The sequence below is a fragment of the Hippopotamus amphibius genome, chromosome 12 (genome assembly GCF_030028045.1).
Source record: "Hippopotamus amphibius kiboko isolate mHipAmp2 chromosome 12, mHipAmp2.hap2, whole genome shotgun sequence".
Taxonomy (NCBI): Eukaryota; Metazoa; Chordata; class Mammalia; order Artiodactyla; family Hippopotamidae; genus Hippopotamus; species Hippopotamus amphibius.
In genome coordinates, this window is record NC_080197.1 from 1,450,317 (window position 1) to 1,467,943 (window position 17,627).

Consider the following 17,627-nt stretch of genomic DNA (forward strand, 5'->3'; position numbering starts at 1 on the left):
TGTGGGATCTTCCTGGCCCAGGGATTGAACCCGTGTCCCCTGCATTGGCAGGCAGATTATTAAACACTGTGCCACCAAGGAAGCGCTAGTTTCTCTCATTCTGCTTAAATTTTTCCTTTTCTGACTTTCGCTGAATTGACCAGCAAAATGTGTTTTGAATGCTTTGTGTTTTCTTCCCTGAGGGTTTGCAAGTTCTGTTTCTGTTTTCTGGTCTGGCCCAAGGTTACTCATTATGTTTTGACAAATATGGAGCCATTTATTTTATGTCAGTAACAAAAATGAAATACTATTACTCTCTCTTTGTGCATCAGCTAGGACATTTACCACACTCTTTCTTCCTTCTTAGTAATCCCCAGAATTATTTATAAAGAGTAGAATTTTCTTTTCACCTTGTTACGATTTTGTTTTTGTATTTTCTCTGGTCATGTCAACGCCTGCAATTGACTTGGTATCTACATTATAAACAACTGATCATGTGTATGTAATGTGGTCCTGATTTCACTGCAAGCCACTGTTTTCCAAAAACATCAGCTTTCCCTTATTGGAATTTTTAAAGACTTTTTCATTTTGCATGAGTGCAGTGTCAAAGCCAGAACGGAGTTTGTGGAGAAAGGAGGTTTGTTTGGGGGGTGGGCGGCTGGGGTCCACGGGGCCTCTGAGACTCCCCTCCCTCCCCCACCCCCCAGACTGTGACTGCAGCGCCGCCGGGACCCAGGGCAACGCCTGCCGGAAGGACCCGCGGGTGGGGCGCTGCGTGTGCAAACCCAACTTCCAGGGCACACACTGTGAGCTCTGCGCCCCAGGCTTCTATGGCCCGGGCTGCCAGCGTGAGTCCAGCCCCGGCCCCGCCCCGGCCCCTCGCGGATCCTGGGAGCTCGACCCCTCTGTGACCGCCTCCTCCCTGCAGCCTGCCAGTGCTCCAGCCCCGGCGTGCTGGATGGGAGCTGTGACCGTGACTCGGGCCAGTGCACGTGCCGGGCGGGCTTCGAGGGGGCAGCGTGTGACCGCTGTGCCCCTGGCTACTTCCACTTCCCCCTCTGCCACCGTGAGTGCAGTCCCCCCGGTGGGTGGGTGGGCGCGGGCCAGGGGCTCGACCCGCCCAGCTCAGGGCCCACATGCCTCTCGGCCCCGCAGTGTGCGGCTGCAGCCCCGTGGGGACCCTGCCTGAGGGCTGCGACGACACCGGCCGCTGCATGTGCCGACTGGAGTTTGACGGCCCCCACTGTGACCGCTGCCGGCCGGGCCACCATGGCTACCCTGAGTGCCACGGTGAGCGGAGGGCCCTGCGGGGCCAGGCGGGGTGGGAGGGCCACCCGCAGGCGCCCAGGGCCTGACCCCGAGTCCTCTGCAGCCTGCGACTGCGACCCCCAGGGCGCCCTGGACCAGCTGTGTGGGGCGGGCGGGCTGTGCCGCTGCCGCCCAGGCTACGCGGGTGCCACCTGCCAGGAGTGCAGCCCCGGCTTCCACGGCTTCCCCGACTGTGCCCGTGAGTGCCCGGGCCGGGAGAGGGGGGCAGGGGCGCGTGCCCACCACGTGCGCACACCCAGCCCTCCTCCCCCTCCCCCAGCCTGCCACTGCTCCCCGGAAGGCTCCCTGCACACAGCCTGCGACCCCCACAGCGGGCAGTGCAGCTGCCGACCCCAGGTGACCGGGCTGCGGTGTGACACGTGTGTGCCCGGGGCCTACAACTTCCCCTATTGCGAAGGTGAGGCTGGTACCGTGTGGGCGTGCGCGCCGTGTGCCGCGTGTTCCCGTGACTGTCCCTGTGCCCTGCGTGGCCCGTGTATGTTCCTGTGGCTCACGCGTCATTCATGTAAATGCTTGTGTTGCATGGGCATGTCCTCCGGCTGTGAACATCCATGCACATCTCCATGTGGTTCTCGGACGCGCGTGTTTACTTGCATGTGGGGACGTGCTGTGTATCTGTTCATGCTTGTTCACATGCTTTGTGCATACATGTGCTCACTGTGTGTTCATAACCACGGGCTGCATGCTGGGGGAGCTGGCTCACATGCCCTCACGGCTACGGGGACCAGGGCATGAAGGCACATGTGGCTTCTTGCCTGTTCACACGTGTGGGAGGCCTGTGTGTTGGCTCCCACGGAGCCTCGGGTCCTGGCCGGGCCTGGAGAAGCCCTCGGCCGTCAGGGTCAGTGACCGAGTAATGACAGTGGCCCGGGCATGTCTCCACAGCTGGCTCCTGCCACCCTGCTGGCCTGGCCCCAGCCGATCGTGATCTTCCTGAGGTGAGCCCAGGTCAGCCCTCTGGGGCTGAGGCCATCATCTCAAGAGACATCATCACTTCTCCAGCTGCTTGGTTGCCATGGGAACCACAGAGCCCATTAGTTCCCCTGGCTGGTCCTCTGTCCCCACTGCAGGGTCATGCTAGAGACGGGACAGGGCTCCAGGGCTGGGGGTTTGCGGGTAGGGGGGCAGGGACCCACTCTGACCCTCAGTCTCATCCTCTCCCAGGCACATGTTCCCTGTATGTGCCGGGCTCACGTGGAGGGGCCAAGCTGTGACCGCTGTAAACCTGGGTTCTGGGGGCTGAGTCCTAGCAACCCCAAGGGCTGCACCCGTGAGTCCACCTGGAGTGGGTGTTGGGGTGCTGGGGGAGACCCCTGGGGAGGTGCGGGCTGGTTCCACAGAGGCCAGGGTGGGGATGGAGTCCAGGGCCTCCTGTCCCCTGCCCTGCTCTCAGACCCACTCTGCCCTGCCCCCACCCAGGCTGCAGCTGCGACCCCAGGGGCACGCTGGGTGGAGCGGCTGAGTGCCAGCCGGTGAGTGTGGCGGCCCAGGTGCCGGGGGCTGTGGGAGCAGCGTGTCGGGACCCTCCCCTGCCTGATCCAGCCTTCTCCCTTGGCCTCCAGGGCAACGGCCAGTGTTTCTGCAAGCCCCATGTGTGCGGCCAGACCTGCGCAGCCTGCAAGGATGGCTTTTTCGGGCTGGACCAGGCCAACTACTTCGGCTGCCGTGGTACGTGCCCACTCATTCTGCCCTCGGACCACGTCCTGGGGGAGGCTGAGGCCCAGGGAGGGACAGACGGGGCAGGGACCCAGCCAGGGCCTGGGCACGGCGCTCGCTGAGCTGCTTCCGATGCCTGGCCAGCCCCGTGTGGGCCTGGGAGAGAGGCGGCAGGCTTCACCCCTCGGCCCTCCTCCCCGCCATCCCGTGCCCCTGGCAGGCATCACTCATCCGTCCCAGGGCCCTCGCCGCTGGGCTCAGAACCTCTGTTGTCCAGAGCCCCAGGCAGCCCCCGGTGGTAGGTAAAAGCTGGCTTCTCCGCCCGCGCTGCTCTCGGCAGAGGGCGGCTGGTGGGGGCTGGGCTGCCCTGACGTGCTCCCTCCGGCCACAGGCTGCCGGTGCGACGTCGGTGGAGCTCTGGGACAGGGCTGTGAGCTGAGGACGGGCGCCTGCCTGTGCCGCCCCAACACCCAGGGCCTCACCTGCAGCGAGTGGGTCTCCCCACCCCCGATGGGCTGGGGGGCGGGGGGCGGGGAGCGGGACGGCAGCGCGTCCCCTGGGCTTCTCCCCGGGGGCCCCAGTGAGCGTGCAGGGCCAGTGGCTGCCCTGCCCAGACCGGATGGCGGCCGCCCTGACCGCCCCTGCCGTGGCCAGGCCGGCGCGGGACCACTACCTCCCTGACCTGCACCACCTGCGCCTGGAGCTGGAGGAGGCGGCCACGCCCGAGGGCCACGCCGTTCGCTTCGGCTTCAACCCTCTGGAGTTCGAGAGCTTCAGCTGGCGGGGCTACGCGCAGATGACGCCCATCCAGGTGGGGGCGGCGCCGTCCCGCCCGCTTCCCCCCTGCAGAGCGGCTGGGGCGGGCGGGCCGCGGAGGTCTCGGCCGGGAGGGGCCGCTGACGGTCCACGCCTGCCCCGCCCCCACTGCAGCCCAGGATCGTGGCGAGCCTGAACGTGACCTCCCCCGACCTCTTCCGACTCGTCTTCCGATACGTCAACCGCGGGCCCACGAGTGTGAGCGGGCGGGTCTCTGTGCGAGACCAGGGCAGGTTTCCCGCCTGCCCCAACTGTGAGTGGGGGGGCGACCCTGTCCCGCCCCCGCCTCGTCCCCACGCGTGGGTGGGGAGGCCAGGCCCGACCCCCGGCCCCCGGCCCTGGGGGCGGTGCGGCCTGGGTGTCCGTGCCGCCTCCAGGAGGCCCGCCGTCCCCGCCCGCAGGCACAGAGCAGAGCCAGCCCGTGGCCTTCCCGCCCAGCACGGAGCCTGCCTTGGTCACCGTGCCCCAGAGGGGCCTCGGGGAGCCCTTCGTGCTGAACCCCGGCGCCTGGGCCCTGCTCGTGGAGGCCGAGGGGGTGCTCCTGGTGAGGCGGGGCCGAGCGGGCTGGGGCGGGGCCCAGGCGGGGGCCCCGGCACCAACCTCCCCCCCCCACTGCCCACCAGGACTACGTGGTCCTGCTGCCCAGTGCCTACTACGAGGCGGCCCTCCTGCAGCTGCGGGTGACTGAGCCCTGCACGTCGCGGCCCGACGCCCGGCGCTCCGGGGACCAGTGAGGCCCGGCCGGCGGGGGCGGGCGGGGGCCCGGCCCTCACTGTGTCAGGCTGTCCGCCTGTGCTGACCAGACTGTGTGCCCCCACCCAGCTGCCTCCTCTACACCCACCTGCCCCTGGACGGCTTCCCCTCTACTGCTGGGTCTGAGGCCCTGTGTCGCCATGACAACAGCCTGCCCCGGCCCTGCCCCACGGAGCAGCTCAGCCCCTCGCACCCTCTGCTGGCCGCCTGTGGGGGCACCGATGTGCGTGAACCCAGGGCCCCGTGAGGGCGGGCAGGGTCAAGGAGGTGGGAGGTGTGCCCTTGGCCTGGAAGACGGGGTCCACGTTGCAGCGACAGGACACAGGTGCCGGGAGCACGTGCTGTACGCGAGGCAGCCTGCCACCTTCCGGGCTTCGACCTCGGGAGTGGGCGCCTCGGGGCCTCATCTGTAAGCGGGCACGGGTGGCCCGTCCTGCAGCTTACTGTGAGGAGGTCGCAGGTCCCTGGGTCACTTCGAGCACCGGGCCGCCTACAGTGATGAGGCCAGCGGGCCACGGGTGGGCAGGGGAGGCTCGGGCCGAGCAGAGGTTGGAAGCAGAGTGGATGCAGGAGGAGCGCCCCAGGCAGCACGGGTGCCGGGCACGTGGGCCCTGCGGTGGGGGGCGGGGCTGTGGGGGGAGGGGTGGGAAGGCGTGTCCTGTTCTCTGGGTGGGGGGCTGGGCCGGGGCCTCATATCACCCTGTCCTCCCAGGTGGACGTCCAGCTTCAGGTGGCGGTGCCGCAGCCAGGCCGCTACGCCCTGGTGGTGGAGTATGCCAACGAGGACGCCCGCCAGGAGGTGGACGTCGCCGTGCACACCCCCCAGCGGGCCCCGCAGCAGGGGTCGCTCACCCTCCACCCCTGCCTGTACAGGTGTGTAGGGAGTAGCGGGGCAAGGGCTGGGGGAGGTTTGCCGGGTGGAGGGCCCGGGGCCCCAGGGCTGCCCTCCCCACTGACCACCTGCCATCCCCCAGCACCCTGTGCCGGGGCGCCGCCCTGGACACGCAGCACCACCTGGCGGTCTTCCATCTGGACACAGAGGCCAGCATCCGGCTCACGGCTGAGCAGGCACGATTCTTCCTGGTAAGGCCCGCCCGACCCCCTCACCTGCGCAGCTCCCAGGAGTCCACTGTGGGGTTAGGTCTCTCTGAAGATTTTAAACACATGCAGAAGAGGAAGAACGTGATGAACCTGGGTACCCATCCCCAGCGCCGCCGTCAGCTCACGCCAGGTGGAGGTTCTTCCAGAGCCCACCTGCCCAGCCGGGTTTTCCCTGCATGTGTGAAATGTGAATTTACTTATAGATAACGCACGTGGTCACACAGGGGAACCATGATGCGCTGGAGTCAGAGTAGGAAGACCTGTCTTCGTGCAATGCCGCTTTTTGGTATAATTCACAGAGGGAGCGCTGCGTGAGCAGGGCTCTTCTGAATTAGGACGTGGTCCACGTGGTGTGGGCCCTGAAGCTTGGGATTCACTAGCCTCGTGGTAACTTGCTTCTGTGTCAGCTTCAGAGTTGAAAATTAAATCCCAAGATCAGATGCAAGCAGAACTCTCCTGCCGTCGCTGAGCTCCGCGACGCTTGTCGTTAGTGTGCTGCTCAGAAACAAGCGCGCACGTTAACTCGGGGAGTGACAAAACGCGTGAGATCTGTCCTCATCTGAGTGTTACCCAGTCTCACGGTGTTACATTTCCAGGGACCTTTAAAAGTTTTATCAGAGTCATAGATGCACATATTTCTTATAAAAGCATCAAATATTGCAAAGTGACTTCCAACAGAAGAACGTAACGGCACGCCCCGTCTGCCGCGGCCCCTCATTCCGCTCTCCAGGCTCAGTACGTTTCTTCCTTGTTGCTAAGGGATTACGTTGCTTCTTCCTTATTTTTCAACATCGGAACCCCTCTGGGTCTGTCCTCACGCACACGCGGTCCTGTAGGGTTGGGCTGGGTCACTTTAAACTTTCCACAGGGCTGTACCCAGAGCCCAGCACGTCTCCCACACGCCCAGTGCCCAGGCCAGGAAGCAGCACGGCCCCACCCCAGATGCCACGCGGGCCCCCCCGGGGTAGCCACCTCCGGACACTGATGGCACCGCCGAGTTTGCCTGTTCTGCAGCTCGCTGTAACCGGAGAGTCACACGGGTGTTCTTTTACGCTGCCTCTTCTGCCCACGCCGTGTCGGGGACGGGTTGAGCTGTCGTGGTCACACCGTATTCTGCCTTTGCTCTCGGGTTTTTCTAGACACACCGTGATGTCGTTTCACCATACCTGTCCTGTGTTCTGTGCCACGGTAGATGGCACAGGGCGGAGACGCACCCCAGCTCGCCGAGGGCCTGCCTGGGCCGGGTCCCGGCCGCTGTGCCCGCAGATGGCGAGGGGCGCGGTGGGAGGAGGGGCGGCCTCGGGGGAACTGGGGGTGCTCCAGGCCCCGAACCCGCAGCCGAGGGCTGGGTCTGTGCGGCTGGAGGAGAGGCGGGCAGCGTGGGGGTCAGGGGCTCGACGCAGGTGTGGGTGGGCCCCGCCTCCGCCCGCCTCCGCAACCCCGCCTGTCCCCTGCCCCCCAGCACGGCGTCACGCTGGTGCCCGCGGAGACCTTCAGCGCGGAGTTCCTGGAGCCCCGCGTCCGCTGCCTCAGCAGTCACGGCGCCTTCAGCCCCGGCAGGTAGCGGCCGGGGGCCGGGGGCCGGGGGCGGCGGCGGGCGGGGGGCTGGGGCGCGGGGGCCTCACCGCCGTGTCCCCCGCCAGCGCCGCCTGCCTGCCCTCCCGCTTCCCGAAGCCGCCGCAGCCCGTGGTGCTCAGGGACTGCCGGCTGCTGCCGCTGCCGCCCGGCCTCCCCCTGACCCGCTGGCGGGAGCTCCGGCCGGGCGCGCCCCCGCCCGGGCCCCAACCCCGGCCCCCCAGCGCCGCGGACGCCGACGCGGGGCCCACGCTGCTGCGCCAGCCCCAGGTGAGGGCCCGGGCGGGCGGGCCTTGCCGCCCCGCGCCTGCGCCTGCGCGCGCTCAGCCGGGCCTCTCCCCGCAGGGCACCGTGCTCCTCGCCGGCCGCGTGCCCGCCCCGGGCCGCTACGCCTTCCTGCTGCACGCCTACCAGCCGGCCCACCCCACCTTCGCCGTGGAGGTCCTGGTCAGCGGGGGCCGCGTCTGGCAGGGTGAGCGGCGGGCGGGCTCTCGTCCACACCGCCCTGTGCGGCGTCACGCCGGGGGCACCGGGCGCGCTGGGTCCGCAGCTCACGTGGGCCGTGGCGCTGGTGCCCGCGCCGCGTCCTGCCCTCAGCTGTCACACGGGGTGCTCCGGGGCCACTGCGGGGGCCAGACCCTGCTCCTCACCCCTGTGCTGACTCGGAGTTCACCCCGTCACGTGCGCCAAGGGCTCGCGTGGGACACGTGTCTGTCGTGTGCTGCTCTGCGAGCCCAGGGCCCTGCACGTCCTGGGCCCTCGTGCGGGACCGTGGCTGAGTCACGTAGCACGAGCAGGCCCAGCACGTGGGCCTCCGGGGGGGTCGCACGTGTGTCGTGTTCACGGATGCACGGTCCTCGGTGGCCGCTGCCGCCTTGGGCACCCCCCCCTTCCTGGTGACTCCAGGAGAGTCCCAGGCCCGGGACGAGGCCGTGGGGCGGGGGGGCCTGTGTGGGGTGGGGGTACTGACCTGCCTCTCCTCACCTCCAGGCCACGCCAACGCCAGCTTCTGCCCGCATGGCTACGGCTGCCGCACCCTGGTGGTGTGTGAGGGCCGGACCGTCCTGGACGTTACCGACAGTGAGCTCACAGTGACCGTGCGTGTGCCCGAGGGCCGCTGGCTCTGGCTGGTGAGTCTGAGGCTGGTGTCCGTCCACCTGTTGTACCACCGTCGCTCTGCCAGAGTGTGTTCCCTGCTTGCTGTGGCCCGAGCCCAGTGCCGGGGCAGCAGCCTCTGGGGACCTCCAGGCCCAGCACCAGAGGCTCCCGAGGGGGTCCACGTGCCAGGATCTTGCCCACCAGCTCCCTGGGGCCCCGCTGGTCAGGGTGGCCTTCCTGGAGGAGGTGGTGTCTGGAAGGATAGAGAGAGAGGCGTCGGGCAGACAGGGATGGAGGGAGCACCAGGGGCCGGGGCACCTCCTCACACTCCCTGAGCTTCCGTTCGGCCACAGAGGCCGGCCTCCCCTCTGAGCGGCCCAGGGAGAGGCCCAGCACCTGCCGGCCTTGCCGGGGCCCTGGACCAGGGAGTGATGCTGCCATCGCGGTCTTAGCTGCCAGGCCGGACCCTGGCCGGTGGCAGAGAAGCCCTGGCGTTGGCCCCTGCCCGCGGGCTCCAGCACCCTCCCCCGACCTGGGTTGTTTGCTGCACCCGCGGGATGGTGACCAGGCCTTGACGCTCTAGGAGTACGTGCTGGTGGTCCCTGAGGACGCTTACAGCTCCAGCTACCTGCAGGAGGAGCCCCTGGACAAATCTTACGACTTCATCAGCCAGTGCGCCAGCCACGGCTACCACATCAGGTGGGCCGGGCTCGGGGCTGGGCGCGGGGCCGGGGTGGCAGGGTGGGGGCCGGGCTGTGAGCTGGCCTCACCACCTGCCCCCACCCCAGCCCCTCCAGCTCGTCCTCCTTCTGCCGCACGGCCGCCGCCTCCCTCTCTCTCTTCTATAACAACGGGGCTCGGCCGTGCGGCTGCCATGAGGTGGGCGCCACAGGTCCCACGTGTGAGCCCTTCGGGGGCCAGTGCCCCTGCCGCGCCCACGTCATTGGCCGTGACTGCTCCCGCTGTGCCACCGGCTACTGGGGCTTCCCCAACTGCAGGCGTGAGTACCCCAGTCCACGGGCGCCCCGGGGGAGGGGTGCCCACCAGGAAAGAGCTCAGGAGACGTGCTGGAGCCTGGAGGACCAGCCCCGCCACCTCCTGTCTGTGCAGTCCTGGGCCTTGCAGGCTGCTCCAGAAGGTTCTGGGGACTAGACAGCAATTCTGACCGACTGAGCCCACGTCGTAGGAGCTGCCTGGGGTTCGGGCCGGGAGCTGGGCGCAGCCAGGCTGGGGGTAGGGTGGCCCCGCCCCGCCCCGTGCAGTGTGCCCGGGGCTGCAGGGGTCCCCTGACTGGGGCCTGTGCACGCGCCCTGTAGCCTGTGACTGCAGCGGCCGCCTCTGTGACGAGCTCACGGGCCAGTGCGTCTGCCCGCCACGCACCGTGCCGCCCGAGTGCCTTGTCTGCCAGCCACAGACCTTCGGCTGCCACCCCCTGGTCGGCTGTGAGGAGTGTAACTGCTCAGGGCCCGGCGTCCAGGAGCTCACGGACCCCAGCTGCGACGTGGACAGTGGCCAGTGCACGTAAGCGCCAGCGTGGTCCTGGGTCCCCGCCAACGCGCCCTGATCCCACAGCGCCCGTGTAGCGCCCCGGGTCTCAGCAGTGTCTGCTCCTTCAGCTCTGGGTGGGGGGGGTTGCACCAGCTTGGTGGGGGGCACCCCTGGTCTCTCGCGTCAGCGTGGGGGGCCGGGTGGAGGGGAGCCCGGCCAGCTCCTGATCCCTCACGGCAGGTGCAGACCCAACGTGGCCGGACGCCGCTGTGACACTTGTGCTCCCGGGTTCCACGGCTTCCCCAGCTGCCGCCCCTGCAACTGCCACGAAGCAGGCTCTGCACCCGGCATGTGCGACCCCCTCACGGGCCAGTGCTACTGCAAGGTGAGGGCGCTCCGTGGGCCAGGCCTGCCGCCCCCGCCCTGTCCCTCGTCTTCTCAGCTGACGTTCATGTCCTCTGGGAGCCTTTGGGACAGTCAGCCCCACTGCAGGGTGGCCGTGAGCCGACGTGGGCATGCGGCTGACGGCCCTGCCCTGTCGCGCCCTCCCGCCCCCAGGAGAACGTGCAGGGCCCGAGGTGTGACCAGTGCCGCCTTGGGACATTCTCCCTGGACGCTGCCAACCCCAAAGGCTGCACCCGCTGCTTCTGCTTCGGGGCCACAGATCGCTGCCGGAGCTCCGCCTATGCCCGCCGGGAGGTGTGCAGGCAGGACAGCGGGGACTCAGGGAGGGGGCACATGAGCCCCCAGGCAGCAGGCGTGGGCACGTAGGACGGGGCCCTGGGACGTGCAAGGCCGGGCGCCTGGGTGACCCACCACGTGCCCCGTAGTTCGTGGACATGGAGGGCTGGACGCTGCTGAGCGGCGACCGGCAGGTGGTGCCCCACGAGCGGCAGGCAGAGGCAACACTACTTCGTGCGGACCTGCGGCACGTGCCCGAGGCCTTCCCCGAGCTGTACTGGCAGGCTCCGCCCTCCTACCTGGGGGACCGGGTAAGCAGGCCGATCAGCCCCTGGGGGGGCGCCTTGAGGGTGTCCAGGACCTCCTGGGGGCCTGCGGCGGGATGGCAGTGAGGATGCTGCTGTCCAGGGAGGGACTGGACCCCATGAGGGTGCCAGCCCCAGGGGTGCCTAGAATCCCTGCTATCGGCTTTGGGCCCGTGGACGGGTCCGGCCAGGTTGCATCCCTCTGTCTGGTCTCCAGGTGTCGTCCTACGGCGGGACCCTCCGCTACGAACTGCACTCAGAGACCCAGCGAGGGGATGTGTTCATCCCCACGGAGAGCAGGCCAGATGTGGTGCTGCAGGTGGCGAGCGGGTGGTCTTGGCGGGGCGGGCAGCAGGCACGGCCGTGCCGGGACCGTGCGCAGCCTGCTTCCTGGCCCTCACCCGCCCCCCTGCCTCCCCAGGGCAACCAGATGAGCGTCACGTTTCTGGAGCCAGTGTACCCGGCGCCCGGCCATGTGCACCGCGGGGAGCTGCAGCTGGTGGAGGTGAGCGGCCAGGCTTGGCCCCCGAGGCTGGGGGGCCTGCTCTCCGTAAGGGAAAACGGGGGTCCAGGAGCAGGCCGGGCAGGACCCTCATCACCACGCCTCTTTTCTGGTTCCCTGCGGTGGGAATGCTCCTGGGCCGCGCACTGGCTGGTGAGCCCGCGATTCCTGACGGGCGAGCGGCTCCTCCGATGCTCTGGCCCTGGGGCTCCTTCTGCAAGCCTCCTGCTTGTGCTTCTCGCCCACTTCCTTTCCGAGGGGTTTGTGTCATCCTCGACGCTCACCCCGTGTCCTGACTTCAGAGCCGCGCTGTCTTCTCTTAGTCTGTGTGTCTTTTTCTATGATCTGTCCTGATGAGCAGACATTCTTACGTTCCACGTGCTCAAATTGACCACTTCTTCGTTTGCAGTTCGTGTGTTTGTGTTGAGTCTGTGTCTCTTAGGCCAGAAATCACTCACCTGTACCACGTGTTCCCCTCCCCCCGTCCCATGTGCCCTGAGTGCCCCTGCCCCCCCCGGAGGGTCTGTCCTGGGCTCCTGCTGTGCCCCGTGGCGGTGGCCACACTGAGGGCCTGTTGTGGCCGCGCAGGGGAACTTCCGGCACATGGAGACCCACAGCGCCGTGACCCGCGAGGAGCTGATGATGGTGCTGGCCGGCCTGGAGCAGCTGCACATCCGCGCCCTCTTCTCGCAGACCTCCTCGGCCGTCTCCCTGCGCCGGGTGGCGCTGGAGGTGGCCAGCGAGGTGGGCGGGGGGCCTCCGGCCAGCAACGTGGAGCTGTGCATGTGCCCTGCCAGCTATCGCGGGGACTCCTGCCAGGTGAGGTGGTGGGGTGGGCAGCAGGCTGCCAACTGGTCAGCCTGCCTTGCCCGCACACGTCTGCGCGCCCCTGCCCCCCCACGGCGTCTGTGCTTGGCCTCCGTCTCCATCTCACCCCACCTCTCCTCCTATTTGTTTGGGCATCACCCTCCTGGCCGCCGCCCTTCCCGCCACAGGCCTTGCTCGTCCGACTGCTAATCCGTGTCGCCCGCCCCCTGCACAGCTGCTCTTCAATCCCTTCAGTGCCCAGTCCGTCCTGCATCCACACTTCACCCAGACAGCATCCACCGAACCCCTCCCTCCCTCACCCGTTGGGCATCCCTACGCCTGCTTGTAAGAGGCGTTTGGAGGAGAGCAGGGGTGGTTCCGTGAGCCAGGGCATGTGTGTGGCTTTGTGGGCTGCGACGTTGTGCCTTCAGCTGGTCAGGGTCAGGACCCCTGAAGGGCTGACTGGTGAGCGTGGTCCCTGGTCTGGCCCTGCATCAGGCTGGCCCCGCCTCCATTCCTGACCCCTGTTCCCCTCCCCCCCCAGGAATGTGCCCCTGGCTATTACCGGGATGTCAAAGGTCTCTTCCTGGGCCGCTGCATTCCCTGTCAGTGCCACGGCCACTCTGACCGCTGCCTCCCTGGCTCGGGCGTCTGCGTGGTGAGCGGGGCCCTGCGGGGAGGAGAGCCACCAAAGGCACAGAGTAGGGAAGACCGGGGGCCTTTGGATCGGTGGCTGTAGATACACGGAGGTCTGGGGGAGGGGAGGTGCCCCAGGCCCAGAGTCCCGCAGGGTTGGGGGGTGCTGGTGGGGAGCGAGGCCGCCGCGGTCGCCGCTGACCTGTCCCCTCTGCCCCAGGGCTGCCAGCACAACACCGAGGGTGACCGCTGCGAGCGCTGCCAGGCCGGCTTCGTGCGCAGTGGGTCCGAGGACCCCGCGGCCCCCTGCATCAGCTGCCCCTGCCCCCTGGCCGTGCCCTCCAACAAGTAAGCAGGGCCAGCCCCACCCCCAGGGCGCCGACCACGGCTGGGGGCCCAGAGTCCTCGCAGAGCTGGGATGGAATCCCACCACCCCCTCCGTGGTTGGGGCAGGACCGCCCTCTGCAGGGGCCGGGGCAGCCCGGCTGGGCCCCCGAGGTGGGGAGCCCCCTCCCCGGCGCTCTGCCGGAGCCTGCCGCTGTGTACCGACCGCCTCCGTCTCCGCAGCTTCGCCACGGGCTGCATCCTGCGAGGTGGCCGCGCCCAGTGTCTCTGCAAACCCGGCTACGCGGGGGCCTCCTGCGAGCGGTGAGTGGGGGCGGGGCCGGGCGAGTGGGGGGCGGGCCCGGCGGGGCGGGGCGGGGCCTGCGTGCCGGCCACTGACCCCGCGCCCCGCAGGTGCGCCCCTGGCTTCTTCGGGAACCCCCTGGTGCTGGGCAGCTCGTGCCAGCCCTGCGACTGCAGCGGCAACGGCGACCCCAACATGCTCTTCAGCGACTGCGACCCCCTGACGGGCGCCTGCCGCGGCTGCCTGCGCCACACGGCCGGGCCCCGCTGCGAGCACTGCGCCCCCGGCTTCCACGGCAACGCGCTGCTGCCCGGCAACTGCACCCGTAGGCGGGGCCGGGGCGGGGGGCCTCCGGGGTGCCCCCCGGCAGGCGGAGTCCCGGGTCGTCGGGGCCGCTGGCCTCTCCCGAGGGGGGGTGTCCCCGGGAGGGCTGAGCCCAGGCTGCGGGGGAGGGGGGCACAGCAGGACAGTGCGTGGGCAGCTGCGGGGTCTGGACCGGGGTGAAGCCGGGGAGGTGATGAGAAGTGAGGGTCTGGGGGCTTCATTCGCGGCAGGATGCAGACGCGTTGTCGGGTAGGAGCCCGGTAAGGGCTTCCGAGCGAGGGTGGGAGGGGGAGAGGCTGGGGTGGGGGCCGGGGCTCCTGTCACAGCCCCCCTTCTGCAGGGTGTGACTGCTCCCCGTGTGGGACGGAGGCCTGTGACCCCCACAGTGGGCACTGCCTGTGCAAAGCGGGTGTGACCGGGCTGCGCTGTGACCGCTGTCAGGTAGAGCTGCCTGGGAGGGGCGGGGCCTTGGTGTGGGGGCGGGGCTTCAGGGCTGCAGGTGCAGGGTCTCAGGGCTGAAGGCAGCTGGGCCCGGAGGGCTGGGCAGAGCCATGACCGCAGTCTGTGCCCGCAGGAAGGACATTTTGGCTTTGAGGGCTGCGGGGGCTGCCTCCCATGTGCCTGTGGACCCGCCGCCGAGGGCTCTGAGTGCCACCCCCAGACTGGGCAGTGCCACTGCCCGCCAGGGACTGGGGGGCCCCAGTGCCGCGAGTGTGCCCCCGGCCACTGGGGGCTCCCCGAGCAGGGCTGCAGGCGTGAGTGCGGGCGGGGGGGGCACGGGGGGGGGGGGCGAGTACCCCAGGGCCTTCAGCCGGCCACTCACCCCACCCCTCCCACCCCAGGCTGCCAGTGCCCGGGGGGCCACTGTGACCTGCACACAGGCCGCTGCACCTGCCCCCCGGGGCTCAGTGGGGAGCGCTGTGACACCTGTAGCCACCAGCACCAGGTGCCCATGCCCGGAGGGCCCGGGGGCCACGGCGTGCACTGTGAAGGTGTGTCCCTGCCCTCCCCACTGCCCCCGGCCGCCTATCAACACCTGACTCACCCGGTCCGCCCAACGCCCCTGGGACGGTGCCGGTGCCGGTCCCGGCCCTGTGCTGATCCGGTGCCCGCGACGTTTGCCTCAGCTTCCAGAGCAGCCCTCTGGCCCCCGCTCTTCCTCTGTTTCCCGAGAGACCCCACACTGACCTCTGACCTTCGCTAACCCTGTCACCCGCGGCCCAGCTCGGTACCCCGTCCCGTCCTGTGACCCCATGCCGACCCCGTGGCTCCCAGCTGGCCCCACGCTCACCCACGCGCGCCCGCCCCCACCCCGCAGTGTGTGACCACTGTGTGGTCCTGCTCCTGGACGACCTGGAGCGGGCCGGCACCCTCCTACCCGCCATCCGAGAGCAGCTGCGCGGCATCAACGCCAGTTCCGTGGCCTGGGCCCGGCTGCACAGGCTGAACGCCTCCATCGCCGACCTGCAGGTACTGCCCGGCCCCCCGCCCCCCGGCCTCCCCCTCCCAAGTTGCAGGCTCTCACCTTCCCCGCCCCCCAGAACCAGCTCCGGAGCCCCCCAGTCCCCCGTCACGAGACCACACAGCAGCTGGAGGCCTTGGAGCGACAGACCTCAAGCCTCGGGCAGGACACACAGCGGCTGGATGACCAGGCAGGCCCCTGGGGACCCCTGCCCCAGAACCCCCCGGGATATTCCTCCTCGAAAAAAGCCCTCCCCCCCGGGACCTCTTCCTTTCAGCAGACCCCTCCCAAAGAGGCCTCGCTCCCCAGCCTCAAACCATCCAGTGTCACTCCTGACTCTCAGCTCAGGCTCAAGGCCCCTCCCCAGGCCCCCAGCCAACAGGGGCTTGGCCTAATGGGATACTTTGTCCACAGGCCACAGGGGCCCGAGGCCAGGCCAGCCAGCTGCTGGACAGCACGGAGGCCACGCTGGGCTGCGCGCAGACGCTGCTGGCAGCCGTCCGAGCTCTGGACCGCACCCTGAGCGGTAGGGGCTGGTGCAGCTGGCCAGGACGGGGCGAGTCAGAGCAGGGGGCGCGTCTCTGGGGCGGTGCGGCCTTGAAGAACGGGCACATTCGAATGTGTAGACGGGAGGTGGCACCTCGGCCACAGAAACAGCAGCTCCACCTTGGGAGGTGGGAGAGGCGGCCACGTGGCCAGAGCCAGAGGGCAGGTGCACCTCGACAGGTGGGCCCGTGTCCGCCTCGCAGGCACCCCGCCTCCCTGGGAAAACACGCAGGTCAGCCTTAGTTACAGCGTGACACATGTCACCAGGAAGAGACCAGAGGAGACCGGGCACAGTCTGGGGTCTAGAAGGAGGTGAAATGTCAGCTGAGCGCTGGGCTGGGAGGCGGGAGCGGTGAGACCAGGAGGCCGCAGAGCAGGCTGAGCAGACGGCAGTGGTGAGGGTGTTGGGGTGGGGGCTGCGGGAAGTGAGGGGTGTGGGCGAGAGGGCCCGGCAGGCCTAGAAGTCACGGCCTGGAGCCAGGAGCTCTGGGGGCCGTGCAGGGTGTGTCGGGTTGCCTGAAGGTGCTCGGCCAGGGGTTTCTGGCTTGGAAGCTAGTGGGCAGAGGCGCGGCCAGGCAGCAGGCCCTGAGAGCCCCCTCCCCAAACCCCCCCAGAGCTCGAGTCCCAGACCGACCGCCTGTCACCGGCCAACGCCTCAGCCCCGTCGGGCGAGCAGCTGCGCCGGACCCTGGCCGAGGTGGAGCGGCTGCTCTGGGAGATGCGGGCCCGTGACCTGGGGGCTCCGCGAGCGGCTGCGGAGGCCGAGCTAGGGGAGGCCCAGAGATGTGAGTAGTGTCGGCCGGGCAGAGACGGGAGGGGCGGAGACTCGGCTGGGGGCTCTGGGGCTGAGGTCCGCCTGGAGTGGCGTCCCGTCGGCTTGGGAGGGCGGATGGGGGCTGGGCAGTCACCAGGGGTCGCTGCCCAAGTGACGGTTCCTGCCCTGGGTCTCGGCCAGTCCTGGCCCGGGTGCAGGAGCAGCTGACCAGCGGCTGGGAGAGGAACCAGGCGCTAGTAGCACGCACCCGAGACCAGCTGGCCCAGCATGAGGCCGGACTCATGGATCTGCGGGAGGCCCTGAACCGGGCGGTGGGCACCACGCGGGAGGCGGAGGAGCTCAACAGCCGCAACCAGGAGCGCCTGGAGGAAGCCCTGGTGGGGAGCCTGCCCCGCCCCCGCCCCTTCCTCCTTTTCACCCTCCTATTCATCATCTGCCCACCCCTGTCACCCCCACCCCTTTATGTTCCCGCCTGACCTTTGTTCTGTCACCTCCTCACTCCCCATCACCTCCAGCAACGGAAGCAGGAGCTGTCTGGGGACAACGCCACTCTGGGGGCCACTCTGCAGGCCGCCAGAGACACCCTGGCCCGGCTCTCAGAGCTTCTGCACGGCATGGACCGGGCCAAGGAGGTGAGCGCCCCCCGACCCACAGGGCTGCGCCCCAGGTGGGGGGGGGCACGCCCAGGTCAGGTGGGAGTGAGTCGGGGAGGCGGATGAGGGGCCCAGCTGAGCGCAGCCACCCTGCAGGAGTATGAGCGCCTCGCGGCCAGCCTGGATGGGGCCCGGACGCCGCTGCTGGAGAAGATGCGGGCCTTCTCCCCGGCGAGCAGCAAGGTGGACCTGGTGGAGGCCGCCGAGGCCCACGCCTGGCAGCTGGATCAGCTGGCGCTCAACCTTTCCAGGTACGGGGCCCAAAGAGGGTGCCCTGGAGGCCAGTCACAGTCTGGAGAGGGCGCAGCTGATTTGGGAGGGCTCTTAGGAGGAGAGGCCGTGGTCCCCGCAGGGGCTGGGTGGCAGTCCGGGCCCAGGCCAGCAGAGAGGAGCAGGAAGGGCACATCGGGCGGTGGGAGGGCGTGAGTGAGGCTGGGAGTCTGGAGCCACCAGGCAGGCCCGGCCGTGGAGGCGGGAGGCCCGTGATGGGTGGAGCCCCCACCCTTGGATCCT

General features: G+C 68.8%; 1 protein-coding gene across 2 annotated transcripts in view; it reads left to right on the forward strand.

The window, feature by feature from the left end:
* The window catches only part of LAMA5 (laminin subunit alpha 5), a 50,688-nt gene that overhangs the window by 25,247 nt on the left and 7,814 nt on the right, over positions 1–17,627 (forward strand). For both annotated transcript variants that reach the window (XM_057701159.1, XM_057701160.1), the window contains exons 12-55: positions 687–827; positions 908–1,045; positions 1,135–1,269; positions 1,352–1,486; positions 1,568–1,705; positions 2,194–2,246; positions 2,473–2,578; positions 2,728–2,780; positions 2,871–2,976; positions 3,356–3,455; positions 3,619–3,775; positions 3,895–4,033; positions 4,182–4,324; positions 4,404–4,510; positions 4,603–4,756; positions 5,246–5,406; positions 5,508–5,616; positions 7,097–7,194; positions 7,278–7,479; positions 7,555–7,681; positions 8,200–8,339; positions 8,891–9,006; positions 9,096–9,307; positions 9,624–9,828; positions 10,036–10,180; positions 10,354–10,494; positions 10,626–10,787; positions 10,999–11,100; positions 11,203–11,286; positions 11,872–12,102; positions 12,635–12,748; positions 12,947–13,074; positions 13,294–13,374; positions 13,465–13,679; positions 14,019–14,119; positions 14,253–14,433; positions 14,521–14,670; positions 14,997–15,148; positions 15,220–15,330; positions 15,555–15,666; positions 16,301–16,471; positions 16,642–16,838; positions 16,977–17,093; positions 17,211–17,365. In XM_057701159.1, the coding sequence (XP_057557142.1) occupies positions 687–827; positions 908–1,045; positions 1,135–1,269; positions 1,352–1,486; positions 1,568–1,705; positions 2,194–2,246; positions 2,473–2,578; positions 2,728–2,780; positions 2,871–2,976; positions 3,356–3,455; positions 3,619–3,775; positions 3,895–4,033; positions 4,182–4,324; positions 4,404–4,510; positions 4,603–4,756; positions 5,246–5,406; positions 5,508–5,616; positions 7,097–7,194; positions 7,278–7,479; positions 7,555–7,681; positions 8,200–8,339; positions 8,891–9,006; positions 9,096–9,307; positions 9,624–9,828; positions 10,036–10,180; positions 10,354–10,494; positions 10,626–10,787; positions 10,999–11,100; positions 11,203–11,286; positions 11,872–12,102; positions 12,635–12,748; positions 12,947–13,074; positions 13,294–13,374; positions 13,465–13,679; positions 14,019–14,119; positions 14,253–14,433; positions 14,521–14,670; positions 14,997–15,148; positions 15,220–15,330; positions 15,555–15,666; positions 16,301–16,471; positions 16,642–16,838; positions 16,977–17,093; positions 17,211–17,365 (6,025 nt within the window). The remainder of the gene's footprint in view (positions 1–686; positions 828–907; positions 1,046–1,134; positions 1,270–1,351; positions 1,487–1,567; positions 1,706–2,193; positions 2,247–2,472; positions 2,579–2,727; positions 2,781–2,870; positions 2,977–3,355; positions 3,456–3,618; positions 3,776–3,894; positions 4,034–4,181; positions 4,325–4,403; positions 4,511–4,602; positions 4,757–5,245; positions 5,407–5,507; positions 5,617–7,096; positions 7,195–7,277; positions 7,480–7,554; positions 7,682–8,199; positions 8,340–8,890; positions 9,007–9,095; positions 9,308–9,623; positions 9,829–10,035; positions 10,181–10,353; positions 10,495–10,625; positions 10,788–10,998; positions 11,101–11,202; positions 11,287–11,871; positions 12,103–12,634; positions 12,749–12,946; positions 13,075–13,293; positions 13,375–13,464; positions 13,680–14,018; positions 14,120–14,252; positions 14,434–14,520; positions 14,671–14,996; positions 15,149–15,219; positions 15,331–15,554; positions 15,667–16,300; positions 16,472–16,641; positions 16,839–16,976; positions 17,094–17,210; positions 17,366–17,627) is intronic.